Source organism: Anomalospiza imberbis, chromosome 35, assembly GCF_031753505.1.
Source record: "Anomalospiza imberbis isolate Cuckoo-Finch-1a 21T00152 chromosome 35, ASM3175350v1, whole genome shotgun sequence".
In the NCBI taxonomy this organism is placed as follows: Eukaryota; Metazoa; Chordata; class Aves; order Passeriformes; family Viduidae; genus Anomalospiza; species Anomalospiza imberbis.
Genome location: NC_089715.1, coordinates 517,784 through 539,268, shown reverse-complemented (window position 1 = coordinate 539,268; position 21,485 = coordinate 517,784). Strand labels below are relative to the sequence as shown.

General features: G+C 56.8%; 1 protein-coding gene and 2 pseudogenes across 1 annotated transcript; 2 read left to right on the top strand and 1 right to left on the bottom strand.

Annotated features, from left to right (window-relative positions):
• The window catches only part of LOC137464036 (zinc finger protein 208-like), a 1,110,012-nt pseudogene that overhangs the window by 766,108 nt on the left and 322,419 nt on the right, over nucleotides 1–21,485 (top strand).
• LOC137464035 (zinc finger protein 850-like) overlaps nucleotides 1–21,485 on the bottom strand; it is a 1,110,255-nt pseudogene that overhangs the window by 774,770 nt on the left and 314,000 nt on the right.
• On the top strand, nucleotides 1,139–1,840 carry LOC137464043 (olfactory receptor 14J1-like; the record flags this gene model as incomplete). The annotated part of the gene is made up of 1 exon (XM_068175371.1): nucleotides 1,139–1,840. A coding segment is annotated over one exon (702 nt), but the record flags the coding sequence as incomplete, so codon positions are not given.

The window sequence follows — 21,485 nt, the reverse complement described above, 5'->3', positions numbered from 1 at the left end:
TGGGAATGGGGTGTCCAAGCTTCCCTGGGACCTGTGGGGCTGTGGGCAAAGCAGTCCATGGGAAAGGGGAATGAGCTGAGCCCCTCCCTGACATCCCATCATGGGCACAGCCGGGGATCTCCTTGCTGTGCCCTTCCCAGCTCTGAGCTGCCCTCCTGGGTGCAGAGCTGTGCCAGAGCCTCTGGGAGTTCCCTGAATGTCCCACAGGGAAGTGCAGAAATGCCACAGCTGAGGAAATGCTGCTGGGTTGGCCAAGGGAGCCGTGAGTGTCCGTGGCACAAGGGGGTGCTGAGAGCTTGCCCAGAGACCTTTGGAGAGGGTGAGACATTCAGGGATCCCTCTGCTCTGGGCAGGGTCTGGTTTATCCCATGGTGACCCGGGAGTGTGATTGTGCTCTGATTGCAGCCAAAGGTGCAAAGCCAGGGCAGTTGGGAACAAGCCCATCCAGCCCCTCACCTGCCCCCATCCACAGGGAATCCTTTGCCGCTCACATCTCTCAGTGGCAAACTCTGAGTGCAGCAGGAATGCTGGGGATTTCTGACCTCAGAGAGCCAGGAATGATGTGTGGGTAGGAAAAACATTCCCTACATCTCCTCACTGCTATCCATGTCTTCTAGACCACAGAATGCAGATAGTACTAAGACTTTCTGCAGTAGGAGTGATTCTCCTGACAAATGCTGAATATTGGGCCTTGCCCCTCTGCCACATGGCCACAAACCCAGGTCAGCGGGGCAGGGATGGCTCCTTGAGAGCCCCCACGCACAGCCCTGGCTGCTCCTGGCACAAACAGCCAGCACAAACGGAGATCAGGCAGGGACCTGGGTGAAGGTTTTCCCAGAGCAGGAACAAGGGTGGGTGAGTTTCAGCAAAACAGGCTACAGGGAATGGCCTAGGTTTGGCTCCAAGCAGCCTCTCCTGACTCGTCACTGTCCTTTCTCCATGAACAGGTGCCCATGTGCAGCCACAGCCAATGTCCAACAGCAGCTCCATCAGCCACTTCCTCCTGCTGGCACTGGCAGACACGCGGCAGCTGCAGCTCCTGCACTTCTGCCTCTTCCTGGGCATCTCCCTGGCTGCCCTCCTGGGCAACGGCCTCATCATCAGCGCCGTAGCCTGCGGCCACCACCTGCACACGCCCATGTTCTTCTTCCTGCTCAACCTGGCCCTCAGCGACCTGGGATCCATCTGCACCACTGTCCCCAAAGCCATGCAGAATTCCCTCTGGGACACCACCACCATCTCCTACACAGGATGTGCTGCTCAGCTCTTTTTCTTTGTGTTCTTCATCTCAGCAGAGTATTCCCTTCTGACCACCATGTGCTACGACCGCTACGTGTCCATCTGCAAACCCCTGCATTACGGGACCCTCCTGGGCAGCAGAGCTTGTGCCCACATGGCAGCAGCTGCCTGGGCCAGTGCCTTTCTCACTGCTCTGCTGCACACGGCCAATACATTTTCCCTGCCCCTGTGCCATGGCAATGCCCTGGGCCAGTTCTTCTGTGAGGTGCCCCAGATCCTCAAGCTCACCTGCTCCAAATCCTACCTCAGGGAACTTGGGCTCATTGCAGTTAGTGCCTGTTTGGCATTTGGCTGTTTTGTGTTCATTGTTTTCTCCTATGTGCAGATCTTCAGGGCTGTGTTGAGGATCCCCTCTGAGCAGGGACGGTACAAAGCCTTTTCCACCTGCCTCCCTCACCTGGCCGTGGTCTCTCTGTTTGTCTGCACTGGCATACTTGCTAACCTGAAGCCCCCCTCCATCTCCTCCCCATCCCTGGATCTGGCCCTGTCAGTTCTGTACTCGGTGGTGCCTCCAGCCCTGAACCCCCTCATCTACAGCCTGAGGAACCAGGAGCTCAAGGCTGCAGTGTGGACACTGATGACTGGATGGTTTCGGGAACATTAAACTGCTGGCCAATTTCTGTAAATCACTTCTAACAAAAGTCATCTTTGATACGTCTTCTTGTTGGTTTCATTTTGGAGGTTCTTTTTATTTGGGTTTTTTTTTTCAAATATTGTCCACAAATAAATGCCATTGTTTGTGCCATTTCTCATTTTATTTCTCTCTACCTTCCCTGTGGCCACAGACTGTGTCAATGAGGGGCTGCACTCTTGGTGGCTTTAAAGGAACGGAAGGGTCACCAGCAAAATTTTCTGCAGACATGCCCTTTTGTTGCCTTCTCTGGAGCTGCAGCAGCAATGTCTGTGTGCAGAGCTGGGGCAGATCAGTGCTGGCACAGCAGCTGTGCCCAGCAGCAGCAGCACTTGGTGTTGCCAGTGCTGCTCCCGTGGCCCTGCCCCACTGCCCTGGTGGCCCTGGTGTTGCTGCAGGGCCTGAGTGCTCTCGGGGCCGGGCACAGTCCTGGGGGTGGCAGTGCCGGGGCTGCAGCAGGGACAGCCCATGGGCACTGCTGGGGCAGCGCTGACGCCTCAGGCCAGGGCCTGGGGGCTCCAGGCTCCTTGCCCAGGCTCTCTCAAGAACACGGCCAGGCCAGTGCTCAGCACAGAAAACCCCCGTGAGCAGCCCCAGGCTGGCCGTGGGCAGGCTGGGGGCAAACAGCATGGCTGGTGCTCTGCAAGGGCCCTGGGGGAGATGGGAAGGAGCAGCAGAGCAGGGGCTGATCCATCCCCAGTGCGCTGGACAGCCCAGGGCAGCGTCCCAGAGCGTCCTCATGGAGCTGCCAACAACATCCCCCCTCTGCACCCCTGGCCTCTCCCCCAGCTCACACAGGTGCCGCATCCTTGCAGGCACAGCCACGGCAGCACTGGCTCAGGAGCCCCTGTTTGCATTGCACACAGCAGGCGGGAGCACCCCCATGCTGCTACTGTGGGGATATGAACCTGAGGGAGCACAAATGCCATCAGCCCCTGGGGCCAGGAAGGGCTGGGGGATGCCAGGGAAACCACTCAGCTTTGTCCTGACCTCTGCAGTCAGCCAGAAAGTTTGTTCCCATCAGCTGGGAGTTTCCTGTCCCACTGCAGACGCTGTTGCTCAGAGCCAGGGCTGCCTGGCAGCCACCCCCAAACTGCCCTGAGCATTTCCTTGGCTTCACCTTTGCTTTCTTTTTGGTTTTTTTTTCACTTCTTGATATAAATTTCTTCCCATTGCCCATCCCTGTTCCCTCCCCTGCAAACAGCCCGTCCGTGTTTGTCCTTACCTCTCTGGCCCCACTCCCCATTCCAGTTCCTGACTTGGCACCATGGGAACAGCCCTTGGGGAGCAGGATCATCCCAGAAGTGCTGCAGGAATTGTCTGCAGGCTCCTGCAGTGCCTCGTGCTGCTCCCTTGCCAGAGGCACCCCAGGCCAGGGGGGCACATCTGGGCTGCTGTGTCTGGCTGTGGGGCTGCCTGTTCTGGGCAGTGAGGAGGGGCTGCAGAGGCTCTGCAGGACTGACAGGATGGGCTTTGGGGCTGTGAGGAGAAGCTGAGGGACCTGGGCCGCTGGAGCTTCTGAAGAGGAGGCCCAGGGCTCCTCCTGCAACTGCTCCAAGGGTGGTTTCAGAGAATCCCAGAATCAGCAAAGCCTGAAAAGACCTTGGAGATCATCAAGTCCAACCTGTGCACTGACACCACCTTGTGTCCCCTGAGCCTCCCCTTCTCCAGGATAAACAACCCCAGCTCCCTCAGCCGGTCCTCACAGGACTTGTGCTCCAGACCCCTCACCAGCCTTGTTGCCCTTCTCTGGACACGCTCCAGCCCCTCCATGTCCTTCCTAAATTGGGGGGCCCAGAACTGGACACAGCACTCGAGGTGCTGCAGAACCAGTGCTGAGCACAGGGGAAGAATCACTGCCCTGCTCCTGCTGGCCACTCCATTCCTGATCCAGGCCAGGAGCCATTGGCCTTCTTGGCCACCTGGGCACACTGCTGGCTCATGTCCAGCCTGCTGTCCATCAGTCCCTGCAGGTCCCTTTCTGCCTGGCTGCTGTCCAGCCACTCTGTCCCCAGCCTGTAGCGCTGCAGGGGTTGTTGTGGCCAAGGTACAGGACCCAGCACTTGGACTTGTTAAACCTCAATTGTTGGATTTGGTTCCTGGATCCAGCCTGTCCAGGTCCCTCTGCAGAGCCCTCCTGCCTTCCAGCAGATCACCACCCCCAGACAACTTGGTGTCACCATGGTTCCATGAGGCCCCAGAGTGTCCCAATGGTCTCCATGATTCCATGAGGCCTCCCAGTGTCACAGTGTCCCTCTGGTGTCACAAAGTCCCTTGGATCCTTGGGCCCTGCAGTGTCACAATGGCACCGTGGTGCCCCAGGGCCCTGCAGTGTCACAATGGATCCTTGGTTCCATGAGGTCTGGCAGGGCAGCAATGCTCTCCTTGGTTCCCGCTGTCTCCCACACCTCCCACTGTCAGGCTATAGAAGGACACCTGGCCGATGAAGGGGAGTGGGTGTGGGTACCTACTCAAGGAGGTAATAATATAAATCCTTCTCAACCGCCTCTCCCAAGCCAGGTGCCCCTTCAGAGTCGGTATGATCCCCTGGATCTGGAGAGTCAGCCAGATGGTTTAGAAGAAAATTATCTGCCCAGTGAGTCTCCCAGTTATGATTCATCTGTGAGACAGATCAGCACCTCTAACGTCAAAAAGGAAAGAAGGGTAATCGTGGTGGGTGACTCCCTCCTGAGGGGAACAGAGGGCCCCATATGTCGACCAGACCCACCCCACAGAGAGGTCTGCTGCCTCCCTGGGGCCCGGGTACGGGATATGACTGACACACTGCCTGGGCTGATTCAGCCCTCTGATTATTACCCACTGCTGATACCCCAGGCTGGCAGTGATGAGATTGAAATCAGGAGTGTCAGGGCAATTAAAAGGGACTTTAGGGCATTGGCTCAGGTGGTTAATAGGACAGGGGCACAGACAGTCTTTTCCTCAGTCCCTTTGGAGTCTGAGAAAAACGGTGAAAGCAATAGGAGAGCTCACATTATCAATGAGTGGCTCAAGGGTTGGTGTCATTGACAAAATTTTGGATTCTTTAATCATGGGGCAACATTTACAGCACCTGGCCTGCTTGGACCAGACGGGCTCCATCTTTCTGTGAAGGGCAGAGGAATTTTAGCTCATGAACGGGCAGAACTTGTTGAGAGGGCTTTAAACTCGTTCTGAAGGGGGAGGGAGATGCAGCTGGTTTGTCTGGAAGCAGGCTCGTGGGTGGTAAGCCTGAGTTAGGGGTGAAATCAGCAGCCCAGCTGAGGCGCATGTACACCAATGCACACAGCATGGGTAACAAACAAGAAGAGCTGGAGGCCATGGTGCAGCAGCAGAGCTGTGATGTAATTGCCATCACAGAATCAGGGTGGGACGACTCACATGGCTGGAGCGCTGCACTGGATGGCTGCAAGCTCTTCAGGAGAGACAGGAAAGGGAGAAGAGGTGGAGGGGTGGCCCTTTACATTGGGGAAGGGTTTTGATGCTGTGGGTGTTGAAACTAATGATGATAAAGTCAAATGTCTATGGGTGAGACTTAAGGGAAGGCCAACAAGGCTGACATCCTACTGGGAGTCTGTTATCATCCAGCCAGCTGGGAAGAAGAGGTGGACAACTCATTCTGTAAGCAGCTAGAGAATGTTTCTGGATCATCAGCCCTTGTTCTTGTAGGCGACTTCAATCTGCTGGACATCTGCTGGGAACTAAATACAGCTGAAAAGAGGCAGTCCAGGAAATTTTTAGAGTTTATGGAGGACAATTTTTTGTTGCAGCTGGTGAGTGAGCCCACCAGGAGAGGGACTATGTTAGATCTGTTGTTTGTAAATAGAGATGGGCTGGTGGGAGATGTGGTGGGTGGAGTTCACTTGGGGCACAGTGATCATGAAATTATAGAATTCTCATGGTGAAGTCAGGTGGAACACTAATAAGACTTTTACACTGGACTTCGGAGGGCAGAATTTGGCCTATTTAGGAGACTTATTCAGAGGTTTCCTTGGGAAGCAGCCCTTGAAAACAAAGGAGTTCAGTGAAGGTGGGCAAGCTTCAAAATACAGATCTCGAGGGCACAGAAGGAGACTGTTCCTGTGTGCCAAAAGATGAGTCGACGACGCAAATGCCCAGCCTGGATGGGTAAAAAGGTTTTGGAGGAAGATAGGAATAAAAAGAGGATGTATCATCTTTGGAAGGAGGGTCAGGTCTCTCAGGAAGTATTTAAGGGGCTTGCTAGGGTATATAGGAAAGAAATTAGGGAAGCCAAACCTGAGTTTGAACTTAAAATGGCAGCTTCTGTAAAGGCTAATAAAAAATGCTTTTACAAATATATCAATGGTAAAAGGAAGGGTAAGACCAATCTGTTCTTTATTAGATGTTGAAGGGAATTTAATAACTGCAGATGAGGAGAAGGCAGAAGTGCTTAATGCCATTTTTTGCCTCAGTTTTTAGAGAGAAGACAATTTGCCTTCAGGACAACTCTCCTCCTGGGCTGGTAGATGGTGTCAGGGAGCAGAGTGGGCCACTGTTATCCAAGAGCAGGCAGTCAGAGAACTGCTGAGCTGCTTGGATGTTCATAAATCCATGGGACCAGATGGGATCCACCCCAGGGTGATGAGGGAGCTGGCAGATGAGCTTGCCAAACCGCTCTCCATCATTTACCAGCAGTCCTGGCTCACTGGTGAGGTCCCAGATGACTGGAAGCTGCCCAATGTGACACCCATTCACAGCAAGTGTGGGAAGGAGGATCCTGGTAACTACAGGCCAGTCAGCCTGACCTCAGTACCCGGTAAGGTCATGGAACAGTTCACACTGAGTGCCATCACACAGCACTTTCAGGATGGCCAGGGTGTCAGACCCAGCCAGTAGGGGTTTCGGATGGGTAGGTCCTGTTTGACCAACCTGGTCTCCTTCTATGACCAGGTGACCCTCCTGGTGGATGCAGGAAAGGCTGTGGATGTGTCTATTTGGACTCCAGCAAGGCCTTTGGCACTGTCTCCCACAGCACACTCCTGGAAAAGCTGCAGCCCACGGCTGGGCCAGGAGCACTCTGTGCTGGGTTCAGAACTGGCTGGATGGCCGGCCCAGAGAGTGGTGGTGAGCGATGCTGCATCCAGCTGGGGACAGTCACCAGTGCTGTCCCTCAGGGCTCTGTGCTGGGCCAGCTCTGTTCAATAGTTTTACTGCTGACATGGATGAGGGGATTGAGGGTTTCATTAGTAAATCTGCAGATGACACTAATCTGGAAGCTTAGTTACCTACTTCTACCATCTGTTGGAAGGCAGGAGGGCTCTGCAGGGAGACCTGAACAGTGTGATGGGTGGGCAGATTCCAGTGGGATGGATTTTAATAAAATCACTCGCCAAATCCTGCATTTTGGCCACAAAAACCCCCTGCAATGCTATAGGCTGGGGACGGTGTGGCTGGACAATGCCCAGGCAGAAAGGGACCTGGGGGTACTGGCCAACAGCAGGCTGAACATGGTCTGAGAGTGTGCCCAGGTGTCAAAGAAGGCCAATGGCTCCTGGCCTGGATCAGGAATGGTGCGTCCAGCAGGAGCAAGGCAGTGATTCTTCCCCTCTACTCCGCACTGGTGTACTTGGCATTCTTCCCCTGTAGTGGCGCCGTACCATGAGTGCTGTGTCCAGTTCTGGCCCCTCTGTTTGGGAAGGACGTTGAGATGCTCGAGAGAAGAGTGACAAGGCTGGTGAGGGGCTTGGAACACAAATCCTGTGAGGAACAACTGAGGGAGCTGGGGTTGCTTAGCCTGGAGAAAAGGAGACTCAGAGGTGACCTTATCGCTCTCTACAACTTCCTGAAAGGTGGTTGTAGTCAGGTGGGGGTTGGTCTCTTTCTCCAGGCAGCAAATGTCAGAACGTGAGGACACAGTCTCTAGCTGTGTCAGGGGAAATATAGGTTGGATACTTGGAAGAAGTTTTTCACAAAAAGACTGATAAAATATTGGAATGGCCTGCCTGGGGAGGTGGGGGAGTCATCATCCCTGGGAATGTTCACAAAAAGACTGGATATGGCACTTCGTGCCATGGGTCAGTTAAGGTGTTTAGGGCATGGGTTAGACTTGATGATCTTGAAGGTCTCTTCCAACCCAGTCATTCTGTGATTCTGTGAAAGCAGCCCACACCTAAAGTCAACATCTGTGCAGACCAAAAGGCAACGCTGTCATCCTTCCTCAGCCCGCTCTCCCTGACCAGGCTGCCTTGCTGTTGGCATGGGTGGTGGGGCAGCAGGGTCATGACATGCGCATGGGTCACAATGGCCTCGGGGCACGATGTCACCACGGGTCACAAAGGCCTGGTGGGCATGGCCGCCTTTCTGCCAGAGGCCTGGTGGTTTCCATGCAGATGCCCCTGGACACAAAGGCCTTCTTAATGCCTTTGCCCCTTGACTTTGCCTACCCTTGTTCCTCTCTCAATGATCTGCAGCTCTCTCTTGTCCCACCTTTGTTCCTCCCCTCAACATCCCCAAGGAAGCTCTGTGCAAAAGTGCCAAAGTGCTTTTCCCACCCAGCCCACTGTGGGTCCCAGCACACAGCCCCAACTTCCTGGAGAAAGTTCATCAGGAAGGCAAATGTGGATATTCTCAGTTCAGTCAGAGAGAAAAAGAGAAGGTTTTCTAACCAGGCGAGAGCCTGGGAGACATTTGGGAAAGAATGTAAATAATTCTCTAATCTATCTTGTTGTTCACATTGTTTATAGATAGGTTCTGCCACTGTGCGTCATCCACTGCACACCAATGGTGTGAGATGTTTTTACTCTAAGACCAATGAAATCAGTCCGCACGATGTTCTCTATAAATAGAGCGGTGCATTTGAAAAAAATCAGAGTTCATTCTCTTTGCCTTTGATTTGGAGTCATTTTTGTTCCCGTCCTGCTCTACAGCGACACCACTCCTTCCGCTTTTGTCCTTCCTAACAAGGCTATTTTCATCCTGGAATCCCCATGAAATGGGAACCCTGAGCTTGTGGAAGTGCCTGAAAGATGCCCTGTTCCTCTGCAGGGACACTGAGGCTGAAACAGGAGCAGGAGCCCTCTCTGGGGAAGCCTCCTCTGAGCTGGAATGTGTGCCGTGCTGGGAGAGGAACAGGAGGGGGAGAACGCTGGGCGCTGTGAGGCAGGAGCAGGAGGTTTGGGCTGCAGGACATTCCGTCTGTGCCGCTGCCCCGCAATGGGCGGCCGTGCCCGGGGCTCTGGGCCTGGCTCCCTGAGCTCCCGACACTGCGGGAGCTCCCCGCGCTGGGCTCAGGTTCCCGCTGGGACTGGGCAGCAGGCTGGGCTCCACTGGGATCAGCAGCAGCTGGGAATATCTCTGGGCATCTCCATTTTCTGCTGCTGCTAGGAAGAAACAATAAAGCGAGCCGAGAAGTTCTGGTTTCTCTTTCTCCTGGTGGATTTTTTCATTGTATTTGACACTCCAGAGGCAATTTCTGTGATGGCCTCTGTCAGTTGATTCTATTTCAGCAGCAGCAGCAGCAGCAACAGGGCTGTGTTTGAGCACTGCAGATGTGGCCTGTGTGGCTTTAATTCTCCGTGACTTAGTGCTCAGGGACTTGAGAGCATTTCAAGATCTGCTAATCATGATGCCTGTGACAAAAAGTCTGAGTTTCCTGTGACAAAAGCACTCTGGGTAGCACTGACAAAATTGCTGGCCAGCTTCTGCAAATCATTTGTAAGAAGTCATCTTTGATTGTTCCTGTTGGTTTGGTTGTGGGGTTTTTCCCCTGTGTTTTAGATTTTAAGATTGTCCACAAAGGCCATTCCTTGTGCCATTTCTCATTTTGTTTCTCTCTACCTTTGCTGTGGCCCCAGACTGTGTCAATGAAGAGCTGTGCTCTCAGTGGCTTTAAATGAACTAAAGGATCTCCCAGGAAAGTTTTCACCAGAAATCCTCCTTTTGTTCCCTCCTCTGAAGCTGCAGCAGCAATGTCTGTGTGCAGAGATGGGGGCAGATCAGGACTGGCACAGAAGCCCTGATCCTGCTGGCCACACCATTCCTGATCCAGGCCAGGAGCCATTGGCCTTCTTGGCCACCTGGGCACACTGCTGGCTCATGTCCAGCCTGCTGTCCATCAGTCCCTGCAGGTCCCTTTCTGCCTGGCTGCTGTCCAGCCACTCTGTCCCCAGCCTGTAGCACTGCAGTGGTTGTTGTGGCTAAGGGGCAGGACCCGGCACATGGACTTGTTAAACCTCACCTTGTTGGATTTGGTTCCTGGATCCAGCCTGTCCAGGTCCCTCTGCAGAGCCCTCCTATCCTCCAGCACATCCACACCCACACCCAGCTTGGTGTCATCTGCAAATTTCCTGATGCTGGACTCAATCCCCTCATGCAGATCATCCATGCAGGCATTGAAATCCACGCTGGCTGGCTCTGATCCCTCGGCCATCCTGTGGGTGCCCTGTGATGGCACTCAGGGTGATCTGTTCCAGAACCTTGCCGGGCACCGAGGTCAGGCTGACAGGCCTGGAGTTCCCCAGATCCTCCTCCCAGCCCTTCTTGGGGATGGGCTCACACTGGCACCTCCAGTGCTCTGGGACCTCCCTGCTGAGCCAGGACTGATGGTAAATGATGGAGAGCAGCTTGGGGAGCTCATCCACCAGCTCCCTCTTCCCCCTAGGATGGATCCTATCTGATCCCATACACCTGTGAGTATCTGAGTGGCCCAACAGGTCCCCAGCTGCTTCCTCCTGGGTTCCAGATGCCTGTTCTGCATTCTGACCCCATCTGCCAGCTCAGGAGAACTCTTGTCCTGATGACATCCTGCCCTAATATTGAAAATTGATACAAACAAGGTGTTAAGTAGCTTGGACTTTTCCTTATCTTTAGTTCCTATGTTCTCCACTGCATCCAATAAAGAGTAGGGGTTCACCTTATTCCACATTTTGCCATTAATTTATTCATAGACACATTTTTATTATTTTTCACAGAAGTGGCCAGGTTAATCTCTAATTGAGATTACACCTCTTTCTTTTTTTTTTTTTTTTTACTGCATGACCTGACAACATCCTTAAACACTTGCTAAGTTGCCTGACCTTCTGTCCAAAGTTAATGCATACTTTTTTCCCACAAAAGCTCCTCGGGCAGCCAGGGCAGTTATTTTCCTCACCAGCTCATCTTTGGCCACACTGGGACAGGCTGCTCCTTCCTCCTTAAGATTACTTTCTTGAAATGTGTCCATCCTCCCTGGACCCCTTTGTTTTTAAGGGTTATTTCCCATTAAAAATCAGTACCTGATTCGGTACTCCCCAAACCAGCATCCTAAATAGGCCAAAGTCTGCCCTTCCTAATTCCAGTATGGAAGTTTTGTTGCTGCCCCTCCTTCTTTCACAGAACATTGAAAACGTGATTATTTCATGGTCACTATTCCCCAGGCAGCCTCCGACCCCCACATCTGCCACCAGCCCTTCTCTGTTTGTGAGCAGCAGGAGACAGAGCTTTCCTTGGCAGTGGAGTGTTACCAAAAATTCGGTAAAACAGAAAACTCCTTCACACCAATGCAGCATTAAGAAGCAGCATTCTTTATTCAGCCGGGTGCACGGGGGATAGCTCCTCCCAAAGCCGAGCATGCTGAGTGCAGGAAAGTTTCTGTTCATATTCTGTATTTTGCACACATGTTCATTGATTGTCCTGGACTAAACACACATCTGATAATCATTTCCCCAGAATCATTGACATATTTCCCCTCCCCTTTACCCATGCTCTCTTCTGTCCTGGGGGTCTCTCTGGTGGTCCCTGGTGGTCGTGGACCCCAATGTTCCAGTGGGCCTGGCTGAGCTGGCAGGACACTGAGGCTGGTGAACTTCCAGTTCTCCTTCTGACACAATGGGCATTGTGTGGTTTCCATAGGCCTGGGGATTTGGAGAACAAGCTCCTGGTGTCAGCTCACCTGGTGGAGACAATTTATCATCTGGTAACATGAGGACACAGAGTGGGCTATGACATCACAGAGTGGGTTGTGTGAGGTCATCAAGAAGCTATGACATCATAGGCCATCTCTGTGACATCACAGAGCCAGCTGTGACATCACAGGGCAGAGGTCTGACATCACAGAGCAGATTATGACCTCACAGAGCAGGCTGTGACATCACAGAGGGGCTGTGTGACATCCCAGGAGGGCTGTGTGAGGTCACTGGGTTGGTCACTCTGCCCCAGCTCCCCCTCACAGTTTCTTCCAACAAGTCCAATGCTGTTCATGCCCTGCCGAGGTCCCTGTCCTCCAGTATCCCCCCGGTCCACCTGGAGCCACAGCCCCCACCAAAGGATGTTCCACAGGATCCACCCCAGAGCCTGACATGGGGAAAAGGGGCCAGGGCTGTGTGACCAGGACATCAAGGACGTGGATTATCCAGGTCCCTGTGGCCTGGGTTGGGTTCCCCAGAGCAGGAAAGATGTCTGGCAGCTGGAGCAGGGTTAGGGAAGGGCCGGGAAGGTGGGGCTGGAGCCCTTGGGCTGTGAGCAGAGGCTGAGGGAGCTGGGCTTGTCCAGGCCAGAGAAGGGAAGGCTGAGGGGCTCCTCATCCCAGCCTGGCAGTGCCAGCGAGGAGGGGATGGAGAACACAGAGCTAGGCTCTTCACTGGGGGGCTGGTGGGAGACAGAAGCCAATGGGTGGAAGGGGAAAGAGGGGAGATCAGCCAGGCCAGGAGGAGATGAAATGAGTCAGGCTGGTTTCAGCATTTCCTCAACACCAAAAGCACCCTGACCTCCCTTCTCCATCCGCCACGGACAGCTTTGCAAATCAGGAATTGTTTGAGCTGTTTTGCCTCCTCTACAGGACGAGCATCCTGATACAGGAACTTAATTGTGTTTATACCTATCACAGAACCACATTTGTGTAAAATCAATTCTAGTGTGGAAATCACTTGTGGATGGTGGACTCATCAGACACTGTTGGGACGTTGCATATTGCTCAGGGAAGAGTGCCATTGTTATTAAATTGTGTCCTGTTCAACCATGGTCTGTTGGCCATGAAGAGAAACTTTCTGTGCCTCTGAGTCTCACCAGTTTCCGACCCCCAAAGGACACAAACCTGATGAGTTGTGGTTCCCAGTCCAGCGGTGGCGCTTGGACCTCCCTCCATCCCCAGAGCAGAGTTCCCGTGTCCCAGAAAGTCCCTGGCAATGCAGGGATGAAGGAAACAGGACAGGCTGTGGGGATCAGGGGCAGGGCACGGCCAGGGATTTGGGGTGGTTGTGAGCCCAGGGCAGGACCCGGCCCTTGACCTTGATGAACCTCATCCAATTGTCCTGGGCCCGTGGCTCCAGCCTGTCCAGATCCCTCTGCAGAGCTTCTGCCCTCCAGCACAGCCACACTCCCACCCAGCTTGGGCTCACCTGGGAACTGACTGAGGGTGCCCTCGATGGCCTCGTCCAGATCAGCAATAAAGAGATTTCACTGACCTGGCCCCAGTCCTGAGCCCTGGGGACACCCCTGGCTGTGACTCCATTCCTCAGCTGCTCTGAGTGCCAGGGGGTGGATGAGGGAAATGGTGGGGAGGGGTTGGGGACAAAGTGTTATTGATTGTCAGCCATGAAGGGTCTTGATTTTCACATCTATTCAAACTGCATTAGGAGGTGCTGGGGGTCAATATCAATTGGACAATGCTGATATCAAACTACAAACAGGAAAAACAGAAAAACAAAACAGGACAAAACAGTTCTCTCTGCATAGTTTGCAAAACAGTATATTCACTTTAAATACACTTCTGAAATCTGTCAAAAAACACAGAAGAATTGAAAACTTCAATTATTCCCAGCAGCTTTTCGTGTTTGGGAGTTTTAAATAAATAGTTATGAGCCTTTTTCACTGAGTTCCTGAACTGAAGAGCTCAAGAAAGAAGAGGCCTATGGAGAAGTAAAATTCATCAGCAACCTCCAAGTGGCTGAGGATCCATCCCCATCAGAGCAGCATGACCAGAAATGGGCACAGCTTTGTGGCTGCCCCGGCTCTGGGATGGGCCCTGGGCCTGGAGCAGGAGCAGCTCTGGAGGGCCCCAAGGCCGGGCTCTTGTGCTGACCTGGGCAGATGGGATGGCAGCAGGGGCTGCAGAGCTCTCAGCACCTCAGCCCGAGGGGAGCAGGGCACCCAGGGAGCCTCCTTTGGCCTTGGCCAAGCCCCTTCCCCCATGGCTGGGGCTGAGTCCTGGCTGAGCTGCAGCTGCTGCTGTGCCATGGCCAGGGGCTGAGGCCGTGGGGCCAGTGGCCAGAGCAGCCTGGGCTGAGCAGAGCTGTGGGGCCAGAGCCGGCTGGGCTGTGCTGGGGAGAGGCCCTTGGTGCTGCACAGAGCTCAGGGCAGCTGGCAGAGCTTGCAGGGAGCTGGGCTGGGCTCAGAGAGCCTGGCACAGAAACCATCAGTGTCCATCCCAGCCTGGCTGAGCGTGCAGGGCAGGACTCAGCCCAGGCCTTGTGGGGCAGGGCCAGCGCCTGTGCAAGGCATGGAAAACAGGCAAGTGTCTGAGAGAGGAGGCTGCTCTGTGCCCTTGGGGGCATGGACACAGCAGGAACACTCAGGAGCCCAAAGAGCCTCCGTGGCTGTGCTGGAGACCAAGGCTGGAGCAGGGAAATGCAGGGCTGCTGCGCCATGGGGAGGGCATTGAATTCCAGCACACACCTCAGCTCTCTGATGGTCCCGGCACCATGCTGGGCCCTGTTTCAGGCTGGAGCAGAGCAGATGTTGATGGCACAGGAGCCCTGCAGGGCTGGCAGGGACCTGCAGCTTGCAAGGTGCTCTGCTCTCCCTCAGCTCCTCTCTGAGAGATCCAATCCCAGCTCAGCACCTCAGGGCACAAGTGGCACTGCCTGGTCATGGGCACACAGCTGATGTTGACACACAGGGTTAGGAATTAGAAGGGTATTGATTACAAATAGATATTTAGATTATATATATATATTGTTTAATATTTGCTGCATTTTACTGTGCTAACTGCCTGTCATGGGAAGACAGGGTGGGCCTGCGAGAGCAATATGAAAGAATGCAAGGATGTGTGATAAGGGAAGGACGACGTTCATCAAAACAGGACAAAGTTACAAGGCTACCAAGATAGTAAGGCTCCTCAGAGCCCCAAACCAGATTAGACCAACCTCATGGTTTGGACTGTGACCACACTGTCCCAATGTCCCACCTCTGTCTATCCCAATATCCCAGCTCTGGCTATCCTAATATCCTGGCTCTGGCTATCCCAATATCCCAGCTCTGGCTATCCCAATGGCCCAGCTCTGGCTATCCCAGTATCCTGGCTCTGGCTATCCCAGTATCCCAGCTCTGGCTGTCCCAATATCCTGGCTCTGGCTATCCCAATATCCCAGCTCTGGCTATCCCAATATCCCAACTCTGGCTATACCAATGTCCTGGCTCTGGCTATCCAAATACCCCAGCTCTGCCTATCCCAGTATCCCAGCTCTGGCTGTTCCAATATACAGCTCTAGCTATCCCAATATCCTGGCCCTGGCTATCCCAATGTCCCAGCTCTGGCTATCCCAATATCCAAAGTCTGGCTATCCCATTGTCGCAGCTCTGGCTATCCCAATATCCAAAGTCTGGCTATCCCCAAGTCCCAGCTCTGGCTATCCCAATATCCAAAGTCTGGCTATCCCAATGTCCCAGCTCTGGCAAGCCTAATATCCCAGCTCTGGCTATCCCAAAGTCCCAGCTCAGCTCCCACCCCCATCTCCGGTGTCTGCGGCTCCATTCTGCCCCGCTCGCTGTCGCAGTGCTCGCAGGGAGTCCCGTCCACGTCCCCCACAGTCAAGGACTGGGGGACCTCCGGGCTGGACTCCAACAGTGCCACTTGCAGGGACTTCGGGGAGTGGAGAACTGGGGTGACATGGAGATGTGGGTGAGCTGAGGGGGCTAAAAGTGAAAGTTTGGGGATCCAGGGGGGTCCACAGGCCAAGGAAAGGGGGAACATGAAGAGCTGGCAGAGTTGGAAAGGAGGTTCAGAGGCTAAGAGCCAAGGAAAGGGGGTGCAGGGACAGTGATTATGGATTGTAGGGAGTAGTTCAGCGTGTCATATGGGTGCGAAGTTCAGGTTTTAGGTTTTTTAGCACATTGTAGATGGCTACAAGATGGAAGATACAGGGTGCTGTCTCGAGCGCCATCAGTAGTTGCCCGATGTGGAGCTCGTAAACTCACAGACACCAACAGAGCACCCCCCCGGGCAACGGTGGAGGAGCACCGGAAGAGCCCCGGAGCTGCCACCGAGCTCGGATGGTGGCCAGCGGTGGGAAATGCCCCGGGGTGCTGAGGGAGGACACAGACAGAGCATCCCTTGGGCCAGTGAGTATTTAGGGATTTGATGGATTGTAGGCAGTAGTTCAGCGTGTCACATGGGGGCGAATCACACTCTATATGGACTGGGCACGCCAGAAATTGGGCCGGGACCCCCAGACATCCCTCCCCATAAACCTGACCACCCCAGAAATAGGCTGGAACCCCCAGAGGCCCCTCCCGATGGACTGGGCACTCCAGAAATGAGGCTGGGACCCCCACACACCCCTTCCCGATGAACCTAAATTCCCCAGAAATGGGGCTGGGACCACCAGAGACCCCTCCCCATGGGCTTAGGACCACCAGAAATAGGACATGGAGATCCAGAGACCACTCCCGATGGGCCTGGGATCCCCAGACTGGGGCTAGGAGCCCCGCACATGAGCCATGCCAACTTGCTTCCATGCCCCACCCTCAGCGTTGAACTAAGCAATCAGCGCCTGGAACAATCAGCGTGGGAATGCCTTCCGCATCGACCAATCAGATCGCTCTCTCATTCTTGCTCAACTCCTTCATTGTGACATCACAAGCGGCCATGATGCTCAGCCCATCCCCACTATGATGTCGCTGCGCTCCCATTGGCTGTTGGGCAGAGGGCGGGGCTTGCCCAGACTATAAAAGGCATGTGCCGGTGCACAGGGCTCAGTGCGGGCCCAGCGATGGGAGCGGTGGCGGAGCACCATGAGCGCCCGGGAGCCGCCATCGGCTGCGGAGGGTGGCCAGCGGCGGGGACTGCCCTAAGGTGAGGAGGGAGGACACCGACAGAACATGCCCCAGGGCAACAAGCACCGAGAGCAGCGGAGCATTGCTCCTGAGCGAGGAGGACGGTGCTGGGAGGACCACGGAGAAGGGCAGAGCGTCCCCCGGGTAAGAGGAAGGACGACACGGACAGAGCATTCCTCAGGGCAATGAGCATTTAGTGATTTGATGGATTGTAGAGAGCAGTTCAGCATGTCACATGGGGGCGAAGTTTAGGTTTTACGTTTTTTAGCAGATTGTAGATGGGTCCAAGACGGAGGTTACAGGGTGTTGTCTGGAGTAGCCTCAGGAGTTGCCTGACGTGGGGCCCGCAAACTCACAGACACCGGCAGAGCACCCCCCGGGGCAACCACCCTCCTTATGGACCGGACATCTCAGAAATGGGGCTGGGACCCACAGAGACCCCTCCCGATGGACTGGGCAGTCCAGAAATGAGGCTGGAACCCCCACAGACCCCTCCCTAAGAACCTAAAACCCCCAGAAATTGGGCTGGGACCCTGCAGAGACCCTTCTCCATGGGGCCGGGCACTCCAGAAATGAATCCTGGATCACCAGAGACCCCTCCGCATGGCTCTGGGACCACCAGAAATGGGGCTGGGACCTTCAGAAGTGGGGTTAGGACCCCCACAGTTGAGTCACACCCACTCCCGGCTATACCCCAGGCTCAGTGTTGAACTAACCAATCAGCACCTGGAACAATCAGCACACGATCGCCTTCTGCATCGACCAATCTGATCACTCTCTCATTCTGGCCCCACTCCTTCTTTGTGACATCACGAGCGGCCATGACGCACAGCGCCTCTCCACTATGACGTCACTGCACTTCCATTGGCTGTCGGCCAGAGGGCGGGGCTCTCCCGGACTATAAAAGGCGTGTGCCGGCAGGCAAGGCTCAGTGCAGGCCCGGCGATGGGAACGGCGGCGGAGCACCGGAAGAGCCCCGGAGCTGCCACCGAGCTCGGATGGTGGCCAGCGGTGGGAAATGCCCAGGGGTGCTGAGGGAGGACACAGACAGAGCATCCCTCGGGCCAGTGAGTATTTAGGGATTTTATGGATTGTAGGGAGTAGTTTAGTATATCACATGGGTGCAAAGTTCAGGTTTTACGTTTTTTAGCACATTGCAGATGGCTACAAGATGGAGGACACAGGGTGCTGTCTCGAGTGCCCTCAGGAGTTGCCCGACGTGGGGCCCGCAAACTCACAGACACCTACAGAGCGCCCCCCAGGGATTCCACCCTCCTTATGGACTGGACACCTCAGAAATGGGGCTGGGATCCACAGAGACCCCTCCCGCTGTATTGGGCACCCCAGAAATGAGGCTGGAACCCCCATAGACGCCTAACTAAGAACGTAAAACCCCAGAAATGGAGCTGGTCTACCCAGGGGCCAGGTGGATGTAAGCCAAGTTGGGGCTGAGAAAAGAGGTCTACCCAGGACCCCGGCGCCTGGAGGCCGAGGCCGGCCAGGTAAACAGGTCTACCCAGGGGCCGGTCGGCCGGAGGCTAAGGCTGGCCAGGGAAACAGGTCTACTCAGGGCCCCGGTGCCTGGATTCTGAGGCCGGCTAGGGCAACAGGTCTACCCAGGGGCCGGGAGGCCGGAGGCTAAGGCCGGCTGGCACAGCAGGTCTACCCACGGGCCAGCCGGCCAGAGGCTAAGGCGGGCATGGGCAACAGGTCTACCCACTGCCCCGGCCCCTGGAAGCCGAGGCCGGCCAGGGCAACAGGTCTACCCACAGGCCAAGTGCCTGGAGGCCGAGGCCGGCCGGGGCAACTGGTCTACCCAGGGGCCAGGCGGCTGGAGGCTAGGGCCGTTCGGCCGGAGGCTAAGGCCTGCCAGGGACACAGGTATACCCACGGTCCCCGTGCCAGGAGGCCGACGCACGCTGAGGAAAACAGGTCTACCCTGGGCCCCGCTGCGTGGAGACCGAGGCCGGCCAGGGCAACTGGTCTACCCATGGGCCCGGCGCCTGGAGGCCGAGACCGGCCAGGGAGACAGGTCTACCCAGGGGCCGGGAGGAGGAAAGCCAAGACAGGGCCAAGACAACATGTCTACCCACGGGCTGGTCGGCAGGAGGACAAGGCCGAACAGGACAACAGGTCTACCCACGGGCCGGGCGACCGGAGGCTAAGGCCGGCCAGGGAGACAGGTCTACCAAGGGCCTGGGCGGAGGTAAGCCAAGACGGGGCCCACACAACTGGTGTACCCAGGGCCTTGGCGTCTGGAGTCCGAGGCCATCCAGGGCAACAAGTCTACCTACGGACTGGGCGCCTGGAGGCTGAGGCCTGCCAGGACAACAGGTCTACCCTGGAGCCGGGTGGCCAGAGGGTAAGGACGGCCAGGGAAAAAAGCTCTACCCACAGGCTGGGTGGCCGGAGGCTAAGGCCAGCAAGGGTAACATGTCTACATAGAGGCCCGGCGCCTTGCGGACAAGGCCGGCCAGGGAAACAGGTCTACCGAGGGGCCGGGCGGCCTGAGGCCAAGGCCGGCTGACACAGCAGGTCTACCCACGGTCCCGGCGCCTGGAGGCCGAGGCCCTCCGGGGACAACAGGTCTACCCTAGGCCCCGGTGCCTGGACGCCAAGACCGGCCAGGCCAAATGGTCTACCCACAGGCCCGGCGCCAGGAGGCTGAGTCCGGCCAGGGCCACAGATCTACCCAGGGGCCCGGCGCCGGGCGGCCGAGGCCGGCCCGGGCAACAGGTCTACGAAGGGTCCCGGTGCCTGGAGGCCGAACCCGGCCAGGACAACAAATCTACCCACGGGCCTAGCGCCTGAAGGCCGAGGCTGGCCAGGGCAACAGGTCTACCAACCCGGGGGCCGGTTGGCCGGAGGCTAAGGCTGGCCGGGGCAACAGGTCTACCCACGGGCCGAGCGTATGTAAGCCAAGACGGGCCCGAGAAGACAGGTCTACCCCCAAGCCGGGCAGGCGGAGGCCGAGGCCGGCCACGGACACAGGTCTACCCAGGGGCCGGGCGGCCGGAGGCTAAGGCCGGCCAGGCCAACAGGTCTACCCACGGGCCTGGCGCCTGGAGGCCGAGGCCGGGGGGGTAGACCTGTTGCCCTGGATGGCCTCGGACTCCAGGCGCCGGGGCCCTGGGTAGACCTGTCGTCTCGGGCCCGTCTTGGCTTACCTCCGCCCGGTCCCTGGGTAGACCTGTCTCCCTCTCCAGCCTTAGTCTCCGGTCGCCCAGCCCCTGGGTAGACCAGTTACCCTGGCCGGCCTCGGCCGCCAGGCGCCGGGCCCGTGGGTAGACATGTTGCCCTGGCCGGCCTTGGACTCCAGGCGCCGGGGCCCAGGGTAGACCTGCTGTCCCCGGCAGGCCTCGGCCTCCAGGCGCCGGGACCGTGGGGAGACCTGTTGCCCATGCCGGCCTTAGCCTCTGGCTGACCGGCCCATGGGTAGACCTGCTGTGCTGGCCGGCCTTAGCCTACGGCCACCCGGCCCCTGGGTAGACCTGTTGCCCTGGCCGGCCTCGGCAGCCAGGCGCCGGGCCCCTGGGTAGACCTGTTGTCCCCGGCCGGCCTCGGCCTCCGCCTGCCCAACCCGTGGGTAGACCTGTGATCTCGGCCCCGTCTTGACTTACCTCCGCCCGGCCCGTGGGTCGACCTGTTGCCCTGGCCGACCTCGGCCTGCGGCCGACAGGCCCTTGGTAGACCGGTTGGCCTGGCCGGCCTCGGCCTCCGGTCGCCCGGCCCCTGGATAGACCTGTGGCCCTGGCCGGCCTCGGCCTCCAGGCGCCGGGTCTCTGGGTAGACATGTTGCCCTTGACGGCCTTATACTCTGGTCGCCCAGCCAGTGGGGAGACCTGTTGTCTCAGACCTGTCTTGGCTTACCTCCGCCCGGCCCGTGGGTAGACCTGGTGTCCTGGCCGGCCTTAGCCCCCGGCCGCCCGGCCTGTGGGTAGACCTGTTGTCCTGGCCGGCCTTAGCCTCCGGCAGATCGGCTCCATGGGTAGACCTGTTTCCCTGGCAGGCCTCAGCCCGGGCAAGGGCAACATGTCTAACCATGGGCCGGTCTTAGGTAAGCCAAGACGGGGCCGAGATGACAGGTCTACGCACAAGCCGGGCAGGTGGAGGCCGAGGCCGGCCGGCAAAAACAGGTCTACCCAGGGCCTGGCGCCTGGAGGCCGAGGCCGGCCAGGGCAACAGGTCTACCTACGGGCCTGTCGGCCGCAGGCCGAGGCCGGCCAGGGCAACAGGTCGACCCACGGGCCAGGTGGAGGTAAGCCAAGACGGGGCCGAGACAACAGGTCTACCCTCGGGCTGGCCAGCCGGAGGTCATGGCCGGCCAGGACAACAGGCCTACCCACAAGCCGGGCAGGAGGAGGCCGAGGCCAGCCAGGGACAACAGGTTTACCCAGGGGCCCGGCACTTGCGGCCGAGGCCGGCCAGGGCAACATGTCTACCCACAGGCCGGTCAGCTAAAGGCTAAGGCCGGCATGGGCAACAGGTCTCCCCACAGTCCCGGCGCCTGGAGGCCGAAGCCTGCCGGGGACAGCAGGTCTACCCTGGGCCCCCGCGCCTGGAGGCCAAG